The 12,015-nt window shown below is 37.3% G+C and overlaps 1 protein-coding gene across 3 annotated transcripts in view; it reads right to left on the bottom strand.

The window, feature by feature from the left end:
* CTNNA2 (catenin alpha 2) overlaps positions 1-12,015 on the bottom strand; it is a gene marked incomplete at both ends in the record, with an annotated part of 482,028 nt that overhangs the window by 365,957 nt on the left and 104,056 nt on the right. For all 3 annotated transcript variants that reach the window (XM_080343717.1, XM_080343716.1, XM_080343715.1), the window contains 2 exons: positions 2,225-2,344; positions 6,039-6,205. In XM_080343717.1, coding sequence (XP_080199843.1) covers positions 2,225-2,344; positions 6,039-6,205 — 287 coding nt within the window. The remainder of the gene's footprint in view (positions 1-2,224; positions 2,345-6,038; positions 6,206-12,015) is intronic.

Consider the following 12,015-nt stretch of genomic DNA (forward strand, 5'->3'; position numbering starts at 1 on the left):
ATTAAAAAATTACAATGATGAATATGTTTTGAGTTCTTTAAGCCCTAATAAATAGGTTGTTTTTGTTTTTAGCCTTCATATTTTGTTCTATTCCTCATTATCATGTAGTATTTGTTTTAATGAAATATACTTTCTTTTGTTTCCCCTGACAACAAGCATTGGATGCTGTGCAACGTTACCAGAATAAGATGACACTGTATTATTGCTGTTTAATCCATGAATATATTTATTTGAAGGATATATCACACTGTCAATGGAAGCCTTTCAAACACGAGGTAAGTTAATCCTGATACTATTCGTAAAGAGTAACAAAACATCACTTCTGTTTTAAAACTACTAACAAAGACGTTTGGAGATATTAACAGTTTACTTACACATGGAATCTACAGCAAAATTAAAAAACAAATCAGATATTCAGGATTTAAAGGGTTTACCCATTGACCAATTTCAACCTCACAGAACTGCCAGTTTTCAGAGAGAACTAAGTTACTAAAAACTTCATCAGGCTACAAAACAGAAGAGAGGAAAGGAGAATCTGTGAACAACTAAGTAGTAACTTTCATGCTGCCGAGATTTTCTGGAATTACATGGAACACCCTACTGGCATTATAAAAATTACCCTTAAGACCAACAATTTTAAAAGGTTTATACTAAGATTTTTTTGTTACCTTTCTGTTAAGAGCCATATATATTTTCATTAGCTTTCACGTTTTTCTCTTTTTCCGATATTTATAGTTACACTTCCACAAGGGAAGTGTCTACACACAAATAACAGCACCGTTGATGTGATGACTAGATTTTACATCTTTAATTTATTTAATTTCAGTTTAACTCTGAAAATATTATATTTCATTAAATGCGGGAGTTAATTGTGATTACTGTATGTCCTGGTTTTGTTAAAAACAAGTTTCTCTTTTAGTGAATTTGCCTGTCAGCTAAAGCTTCATATTAGCTGTATTTTCCTGGAGAATCACATACATGTTTTGGTAAACATAGCAATAGAATGTGAAGTTATTGATAAGCACGGATAGACACCTTGTGAGAGGGGCAACAAGAAACTGGTGACCAAGAAACTGAACAGCTGTGTATAACATTCCATTCATGTGAATACTTCATATAAAAGTGGGAGATCACGAGGATCTCATCCCTTTTTCATCCCTTCTGCTTATGGCCGACATTAGGAGAGGACCTTGCTAGTCGTCCCTGCGAACTGAGGCCTAGTGACAGAATGACTCCAGCTCCGGTTGGCTGCAGACTCCAGTCCAGGACTTTAGGTGCCCGCTCTGCAGTTGCTGAGACTTCCAAGATTGGTTTTGTGTATTTTGCATTATTTTCTCTATTCTTATCAGTAGCATTAGTAAAACATTTTAAATTTTTCCAACTCTCTTCTCTCTGTCCTTCTTTCCCTCCCAATCACCTGTCCTGAGTGGGAAGTGGGGAGAGGGAGAGGGGGTTAACAATACATCTGCCAGGGTTTTATTGTCACCCCACAATCAAAACCCTCGACACTGTAATATAGAAAAGAAAGAAATAGAAGGATAAATCTGATAAGCCGGGTTTCTAAATCTGGTGAGCTGTGCTATACAAAGTCTACACCCCTGGATGATTAGTGGTGTTCAAAAAATCTGAATTTAGGGAGACCGTACAAAGCTCCAAAGTGACAGCGCTGTCTGGACTCTTAAAAACAACGTTTTCCAGGAGTAAATTATCTTTATTGTAAAGTTGAGTAATTGTAGGCATTGAATAAATGTTATCCTGACTTTCTGATCTTTTTTTCACCCACCTTAGTAATGAATAGAGTACTTGGTCTTTTTTAGCATCTGAAAATTAATAATGATGGCTTTCAACACAAAGTAGGTTTTTGTTCTTCCTGAATTTGAGTAATATTAGAGTGCCAAAGAGCTCACGCTTTGCCAGCTGTCAGAGTGACCTCAAATCAGCACGGCTTAGAATTGAATAGGAATAATCATCAAATGAAAACTATCCTTAACCTCCTGAATCACTCGCCTTTTCACTCTTCATTCTGCTACTAATTGAAGCCACTTGGAAAATATTCTTAAAGAAACTACATTTAAAATAAATGATCACATTCAAAAAAATCAATGTGATTAAATTATAGGCCATGACATAGCAATTGCACATGTTAAACCAGACTTAGCCACGAAGTACAAGATCTTTAGAACCAAGATTAACTTTCTTAACCGCTGCTTTATAATGGACTCACCTGTTGTCGTCTTGCTGCTACATAGTTCAGTTTGACCATCTCTTTTCCAAATTCTTTGAAGCGATTTGCTAAATCTTGCTCATTTGTTGCGTTTTTCACGGCTTCTAGTGCTTCCTCCACCTGGAACATGATATATCGAGTTTGTTAACATTTTAGTCCACGTGCGCTCTTTGACAAAGTCTATAGCTATTCTGCCCAATACTCTCTATTATATGCACTCAATTTAGCCTTTATGTCCATCACTGTATAGTGGCTTTATTATAATTCCACTAACTTTAATTAGTTTTCTTAATAGAAAAGCTTTGTGATTGTCATTCTGCATTACTTTCCATTGACTGTACTTTGGTATCATGTAAAGCTAATGTAAAAGGCACAACTATATTAATTTCCCCACTAACTCTTATCGGATGAAACGTTTAATATCTGTGGGTTTTAAAACAAAATAGATGAATACATTCTCAATGCATGGTACAGGCTTTATGGGAAAGCAAAAGGAAGTTGTTAATTCTGGATGAGAAATAACTTTTGAAACGGAAACTCAAACTTAGCATTAAAATTTGAATTTACCCTGATGTACGCAAAATACAGTATCCTTGTGAAATAAATGAAACAATGATAGATCCAACTCAGAATATAGTTATTATTTGTATTTTCTCAGCTTTCCTCTTGCAGCGACTTTTAAATTGAGAAAAGAATCTACCAAAGATAATATATCTGCGGTTACTCAATCGTGCTGTAGCTAAGATATAAACCACCAGTAATAGAAACAAGTTAACCTACCAAATATATGGTGAAACTTTACCTTATGTACAGCAAGAAAAAAGTATTTGAAGGGATAAAATGCTGCTTTTATACAAGAAGTAAAGGAAATTTTCCTGTGACTTGATTAAAGTTGTAATTTATCTGTTGTTACACACATTCTTGTAATTGAAGTGATAGGTTCTAGAAATAAGGTTGAATAGAAGTGTTTCAGTTCTCAATCTTTTTGCTTGGAATTGCATTTTTATCTTGCGAGGGAGGGAAATACAACTTATTTGTGTTGCTCTGTGTTTTCCTGCAGTGAAGGAGGATATTTTTATTGTGAGCTTTTAACTTCTTACTGCAGATTTAAGACTATCCACAAATTACAGAGCAGAGGAGTAGCAAATCCATACATTTCTACGGGAAAATGTATAACTAAAGCCCATAAATCCATAGCTGTTGTGCTGGAAATTTTATACTGAGAGTTGCAAGCTACACCTTATTCATAATCCAATTACCTTATTCAGAATCCAATTACCTCTTCATTTACTCTTAAAAAGAGCAGCGGTTTTTAGAGCTGAATGGCCTGCCTTATCCACTAATATAAATTACAAAAGCATCATTGTATTAAGTAATTTGTTCTTGCAGGATTCCTTGCAAAATATGAACATCTTCCTTTCATATCCAGAAGCATTTATATTAAACTACCTGAAATATTCATCTTTAATCTGTTTGCAATGCCAAATACACATATGACAAATTGATGCACGGGTTTTTAAGTCCTGCCAGCTCCCTGTTAAAGAGAATTGCTAGAGAATTTGCTACAGATTCCACTCTGCTAATTGGATTTTGAAAGGTGTTCATCATACTCTATCACGTCAGTTGGGGCTCAAACCCATGAAATTCCAAAATGAAGAAGCTGCTTATGAGAAATGTTACGAAGGACATGAGCACAACCCCCTGTTTGATTAGAATTGCTTCTACAACCTCATGTTGGGCCAGAAGTATCCTCAGAAAAACACAACTTCCCACAGCTGTGCAGATGTGTTCCTCTGATTGATTAACTAGCATTAATTGCCATAGACTCGTAATTTTGTATGTGTGTGATCACATATATTAGCATAGCCTATTTTAGGAGTGTTAAACAAGCTTCTGTGCAACAAGCACTGTTACTAATTTTAGTAATGCAAGATATAATCTGCAAGAAGTGACCAACTGTCCTTCCAGAAAGCATCCCCATCTATTCATTCTAAAACATGAACTAAAATGCACTATTTCCCCTGAAGTCTGAAGCGGGACTCACTCCTTTAACAAGCTTCCAGTGAAAACTGATTCCAGTACATTTCAGTATAAACCTGGCTTCATAACTTTGACATGTAGAATGATTTTGGCTTATTAATTTTATGCTTAACTCACCCCACTCTTCGAATGTTACCATTGAGTAAATACAAGAGCTGTTCCTTCAGCAATTTTCTAAGAGGGGTTTTTTTGTTAATGCTTCAATTTGTATTAATTTTGAACTAGTTTTCCTCATAAAATGGTAAAATAAAAATATATACACAGTCAATCCTCAGAAATAAATTACCCTTTTTAACCTAAAAAAACCCAATCCTTAAGTTAAATTTTGCTAGAAACCACCAGAGCTCTCTGGCTTCTTGGAAACAGACCCAATAATAATATCTGACAAATGCAGATATTACAAACTGCATTGCCATACACTGCCCTGGCAAATCTAGAGTGCAACGTGGCTAAAGAAATACACCCACTTACTAAACAGTATTAGGCATGTGTGTTTGAAATTACATGGTACACGGCCATAAGGGAGGGGAGAAATCTCAGCTGTGACAACAAGATGAAAGAGCTCAACTCTGAATTTTAATCGTAATGTTTCGAAAAATCTGTTGTTTATAATATTGAAGCATTAGTCTCATGAGCAAAGGATTTTGTGAATTACAGCCGCACAGAATGTTATAGTGGGGAAAAATGAAAAGCAGGTAGTGCTGACATGGCACAGAATCAGAGCCACGTGCTGACAAGGACAGGAGCAGCTTTCTGTTCATTAGGGCAGAGCTGGGCAGAAAAATCGGGATTTTTTCATTATGAAAACGGTTTTCAGCCTATTTAGCTTCTCTGCACATTTTGCAAGCTGAAGAGTTCTCATTGTTTTATCCAGACTATAATATTGTTGTACCATTACACTATTAAGAGTTCTCATTGTTTTATCCAGACTATAATATTGTTGTACCATTACACTATTAAAAGACACACAAACCCCCCGAAACAACAACAAAAAGCAACACAAACTTTTTGGGCCATTATTAAATAGAAATAATTCTCCATCTCCTCTGCTAAAGTCACACATGGACTCTGCAGGCTTTAAATATCCCGTATCTGAGTTCTTGAAAAATTTTGCTGTTTCAGTTTTGGGTTTTTTTAATGCAATAAAAGTTAAATAATCTAATAAGTAGGAAAAAACAATTCATCAGTTTCAACTGTGAAGTCTTCTAATACTGTTGTATAAAAATGTGAGTGGTGGCAGCCAACAGCATCTACAAATCCAAACCAAACCATCCGACAATCTTTAATTCCTCTGCGTTCTTTTCTTCCTCTTTGATGAGTGATTAGACCCTTGTGCTATTGTCTCACTCCAAATTAAAGATTCAATCTTCTGACACATCCAGAAGCCATGAAGAGGATCAAAAACAAGCAGAATCACTGTAGTACCTAAAGTCTGCCACAGGATAGCGATGTTTTACAAGTGCTGAGTTTGCAAACCATGGGGATAAGACGTGAGTAAATGCATCTGTTCAGATCAAAGAGCTGCTTAATACCGTTATTGGTCTGGTCGTTGAAGAGATCTGACAATTTTGACTTTGTCTCCAAAATTAAAATTCTGAAAAGTTAGAAGATGAATGAGACTAATGTTGAAATGTATTATCTCCTATCTCTTTACCAGCACAGTGAAACAGGCTGAGAAATGTGAACAGTGAAACCCATTACTGATTTGTTCCCAATTTTGCTACGGACAAAAGTTGCAAAACCAGTAGAGAAGATTCAAAATGCACACACATACAATTTTCAGATGGGACAGAAGCCTCATGACATCGGCCATATCAGCCAGGATGAGTAAGCGGGTGACAGCGGAAAGCAAGGCCCGGGCGGCCCGCACCATGGTGCCGCGCTTCACCGAGGAGCATGGGTCATCAGCGAACTCCGAAGAGGCAATCCTCATTGTTTCTCCTAGAATAACAGCAAAAAAAGATCAGTTTTAAACTTTTAAATTTTTCCATAATATATAGAGACCTCACTATATAAACTAACTGCTGTAAAGAAAAAAATGAATGGTTTAGTTATTGAATATTGAATTGGTCAGGACAAATATCTTCTTTTAACATGTATAACAACTGTCTCAATACTCAATATTTAATTCTCAACCTGTTCTTCTTCTAGAGTAGTCACCTGTAACAATTCAAAAGGAAATCAAAACACCAAGACATGCTGAGAGCAACCAGAGCGTGTTAGAGAAATACAGAACTCACCTGCGCTGGTCAGACGATGGGACAGAGCATCCCAACAACATCATCCCAACTGCATCTCCCTACAATTCTGCCTTCAAACTACATCCTTCTCCTTCACTCCTGCTTTCCAGTCCTTCTTGCTCACTTAACTCTGTTCTCCTCCACCTAGAAGACCTATCGCTTCTATTCAAGGGGAATTTTTCATTTCTTTTTTTACTCAGTCATAGAATTATAGAATCATTTCAGTTGGATGAGACCCTCAGGATCTTCAAGTCCAACTATAATCTAACCTAACTCTAGCATTAAACCATGTCCCGAAGAACCTCGTCTAAATTGTAAGATGCTGCTGTAGACAGTACAATTTAAATTTAGGATCAAGTGTCTTTTTATTTTTTGATGAACACCCTCCACCTTTATCAGAAGGAAGTAAAATTATTGTCGATAATAGGTGAGACAGTTGTAGCACATAATGGCTGAGAACCAACCGCTGGTTACGAGAACAGACAATGAAGCCTGCTAGAACCATTAAAAAGGGAGTAAAGCTATGTCCTAAGGAAAATCAGGCAGTGATTGTAGAGAGGGTGTAATGATGTAAAGTTTCTTGGAGAGACCCAGAGGGGAATTAAGAGCCTCCTAGATGAAACTGTGGGAATGAGTAAAATATTCGTGCACAGATTGGGAATTGGAGTAGATGATCTTTCGAGGTCCCTTCCAATCCCTAACATTCCGTGATTCATTTAGCTTGGAAAAGACTTTGAAGATCGCTGAGTCCAACACCGCCGAGTCCACCACTAAACCCTGTCCCTAACAGAGAATCGTACAATCATTTTGGTTGGAAAAGACCTGTAAGATCATCATGTCCAACTGTTAACCCAGCTCTGCCAAGTCCACCTCTAAACTATGTCTCCAAGAACCTCATGTCCACATCTTTCAAACCGCTCCAGGGATGGCGACTCCACCACTGCATTGTGTTCTACTGTGTAGATTTGTTAAAAGCATTTAAAATAAGCCAGCCCAGCTACGCAATACAATCCTATCAATATATTGCCAGCAATTCTCTGCCAAACAAGAACTGATTTTTTTAGATGATGAACAGATTTAGTGTTCTTTATAGCATTATCCATTGCTGCAAGACAGCTCTGCATGCAGGTTACTTTTTAAAAACTTCCGTATTCTCTAAATGCATCATAAACTTTCAGCAGTTTCGATATTTAAGTTCATTGGTTATGACCTTCTTTTCAAACCTCAATGTTATTTATTCATACAATAAAAAAAAACTATGTCTGTAGAGCTGAATTAATAGGTTTATATCAATTTTCACTTATCTTGCTACTTCATTGCCTTAAAACTTACTCCATTACATTTTCTCCATGACACTTTCAATGATAATTTAAACATATTATGAGTTATTGACAGATCAATAATTACGCAAACCTCATTTTTTGAGGAAATCAGATTTTATATTAACTCAAACTTTCCTATTATTTCGGAAAAAAAAAATCCTGTTTGTCTCCAGAGTAGAAACTCAGAAAGAAAGTACTTCTTAATGGGAAATCAAAGCATATTTATATTGCTTTTCAGACCATTATAACAACATCAAAAAAAAAATCTCAGATGGCATAAGTTCCCATAAGACAACACAAATACTGGATAAGAAACTTGAGACACTCACAGTAAATAATTCCCATTAGAAAAATTATCCTTTTTATGTTACTACTTCTTATTATAATTTGTCTGCAGTATATCTTGGATGATAAGCTGATTATATATAATTTCAGTCGAAAGAAATCAAATGACTCATTTCTAAAGCTGCATACATTTATTGAATTTCTATAATGTTGCCAAAACTCTCAAAAGATTTCTTAAGAGACAAGAAACAAATGATTTCTATCAGGTAAAGAGATAACAAAACAAATTTCTAAGAGTGATTGAATGTATTAATATATGTTAAAACGTATTGTTGCTCAACATCATCAAGTTCTGGGTACCTGGTCTCTGCAGAGAAACAATCCCATGCATTTTCCTGAGGTGTGGAATGACCTTACAACCCTTGAGGTTATAAGGAAGGTATGGATTTATTTATGATGCTGGACACACGGGGAATCATTTCACCTAATACGTGTGTAAAATTACAGTAGCTGTGAGCTTGGTTAAATGCAGTAAAGTGTTACATATTCATGAAAGATTTAGGAATGCCTGTACATATTCATAACCTGTCCTGGAGAAGGCAGTTCTTATTACAATGAGTTCAGGAGACCATTTCCATAGTCTCCACCTCTGGTTCCTCCTGGTTACAGCTGCCCAGTGATCATGAACCCGAGTCCTCTTTCTCTGTACATGGTCACCTTTGGTCCAGTGTGATGAGTTGGTTGGGTCTCAGACTGCTGAGTTGGTTAAAACTGGTGTATCTCCTGTCCTGTGCCTAAGTTGCTGTAATCTAGTTCACCCAAGGATGCACCCATGGATTATTATCTTTGCAAGGCGTCAGTGAAGTCCTGTTTCTCGTACAGTAAGTTACACAGAGCTAAGCAAGGCTGGGCGATAGTGATGTGGGTTAAAGAGTTAGCTCTCTAAGTGTCTTTAGTAATGTGGGGTAGGGTTAGTTCTTTAAGTGTCAAGTGTTAGTTTTTTAAATGTTAATTAGTTAATTGTCAATTCCCTGTATCACGCCCATGTGCCAAAAAAAATCACTGAAACAAGCAGCAAGGAATTCTGAGGCCACAGGAGTTTGTATTTTGTCTGGCACGTACTTTAAATCAATCAGTTATTGAAAAAAATTATCAACAATTATTGGCTGGGAGTGTGCTAAAAATTGGGAATTAAATTTCCACATTTTTAAAAAAAATTTACTATTATTATTGTTGGTTTTGAGTGAGTGGCACAAAATATTCCCTGTAAAAGAAAAGGCTGAGAGTGACTGCATAATCCCTTAGGATCCATGGGGAAAAGGGTTAGATTTAAATTTCCTAATCTGGAATCCAAACCATGGCTTTCTGGATTCATCTAAGTGTAAAACTTGGGAAGGCATCATCTTCCCTCTGGTTATTTATTAAAGGAAACACACTGTTGCAGGTTTTCATAGAAATTTGGATCCAGAGCACACTCTTAGAGCATAAGTAGCTGGTGGAACCCAAGGAGACACACGCAATGGTACCCAAAGCCCAGCAAGACTCTCTGATATTTAAACTCTAAGTTGGACTCCAATGAATTAGAAGTGATTCAAAGCATCCAGCAACACAAGTCTTTCACGTGAACGTACTCGAACTTGAGGTATATCCAAGATGAAACAGCAGCCAAAGCAAACTTTGCATTTTGGAATCAGATGTCTATAAATTGTATAACTCTCATTTTGGCACTGAAGAGATTTGGTAGTTTTCTGCCAAATTACCAGTCTGTAGCTACAGATAAATATTAATATTGAACCATGAAAGAAGGAGCTGATATCTGGTAATTGGCCAAGCAAGCAAGAAAATTATCTTCTTGGGCTTGATTACTCAAAGAGATAAAAGTAGCAAATATTAATATATTTGCAATCAACACTGGTGGACAAAGGGAAAACACATGGAGGGTCAAAACAGCAGATTAAAAAGTTTGGATTAATTATTTAACATTATAAAGCAGAAGTCAGGTGAAATAAATCTTCTCCAAAACAATTAAGTAGTAAGCAGACATATATAAGTAAATAAAAAGTATTAATGCAGAAGTTCATAGCGGGTTGTTTAAATCTCATAAAGAACTGGTAGGTCACAATTTCAAGTCTAATAACCTATAAAACCAGCCATTACTGGGGAGGAAGGATTGTCTATATCTCAGTGCCAATTAATGTATTTCTATCCTTGTACAGTAATGGTATCAAACCACTCTCAGGCCAAAGGGAATGTTGGAGCTACAGCTACTCAAATTGTTTTTCAGAGAAACCTTTTTATCTGGAATGAGCCATCCCTACTTTGAGTTCTACAGTTCTTTCCAAGTTCATTTCAAGTTACTCTGTAATCTATATTAAATTACTTACAGTGAAAATTAGGTCAGCGCAAGAAACACAGACATCTCGAGTCATCAGGTCTGCTTCCTTGCCACTGCAGACAGCCATGTCATAATATAATTAATATTAATTTTAATATGATAATAACTACACTCACAGGCTTATCAGGCTGCCATCTTCAAAACAGCTCAGACATTTAACCCCAATTAATCCTTCTGGAAATAGGAAACTCATTTCAAAATGAACTCTAGAATCTGACAGGTTTTTTTCTTTCATTAGAGACATTTTAATTCCATACCGACTGTATTCATAGGTAATTTATTACCATTTCTTCTCATGCCCCATTTGTCCTTCAATTTAAGTAAGTATTCTGCCATTGTGTTCGCTATCATCCCTGGTTTGCTTCGTGCATATTTGCGATGAGCCATGACAGATTAAAGGGAAAGTCCTCCTCTTATTGCGCAGAATATCCATTCCTACAGTCATTCCTATAAAACAATTATGCTTCTGGAATACGTGTGATAAAAACTGCAGCTTTGTAGGATTTATCATTCACAGAATCACAGAATCGACTGGGTTGGAAAAGACCTCTGAGATCATCGAGTCCAACCCTTGGTCCAACTCCAGTCCATTGACTAGATCATGGCACTAAGTGCCATGGCCAATCTCAGTTTAAAAACCTCCAGGGACAGTGAGTCCAGCACCTCCCTGGGCAGCCATTCCAATGCCTGACCACTCTCTCTGCACAGAATTGCTTTCTAATCGCCAGCCTAAATTTCCCCTGGCAGAATTGAAGCCCATGGCCCCTTGTCCTCTTGCTGGCTGCCTGGGAGAAGAGACCAATCCCCACCTGGCTAGAACTGCCCTTCAGGTAGTTCTAGAGAGTGCTGAGCTCACCTCTGAGCCTCCTCTTCTCCAGACTAAACAAGCCCAGCTCCCTCAGCCTCTCCCCATAGGGCTTGTGCTCAAGTCCCTTCCCCAGTCTTGTTGCTCTTCTCTGGACCCGCTCCAGCACTTCAATCTCTTTCCTGAGCTGAGGGGCCCAGAACTGAACACAACACTCCAGGTGTGGCCTCCCCAATGCAGAGCACAGGGTAGGGATCACTGCCCTTGTCCTGCTGACCACGCTGGTTTGGATACAGGACAGGATACCATTGGCCTTCTTGGCCACCTGGGCACACTGTTGGCTCATGTTGAGCTTCCTGTCGATTAGTACCCCCAGGTCCCTTTCTGCCTGACTGCTTTCCAGCCACTCTGTGCCCAGCCTGTAGCACCACTACGAGAAATACTTCACCTGATACCCTGCAGGATTCATGAACCTTTTTCATTAGAGACAGAGTCTCGCTAAGACCTACGTACTAAATTCTTTGCTACCTGGGTCTGAGAAAAAAAAATGTGTATTTAATACATGTTTTGTAAATGAAGTGTCTTAGTTTGTTTAGAAAGTGAGTTAAAAAAAAACCCTGGAACTTTCAGGGGAGAAAGACTGTATTAACTACATGGGAAATGCCTATCATTAACAAAAAAAAAGCAAACAAAACCCAAAACCA

The sequence above is a fragment of the Nesoenas mayeri genome, assembly GCF_963082525.1.
Source record: "Nesoenas mayeri genome assembly, chromosome: 4".
NCBI classification, from domain to species: domain Eukaryota; kingdom Metazoa; phylum Chordata; class Aves; order Columbiformes; family Columbidae; genus Nesoenas; species Nesoenas mayeri.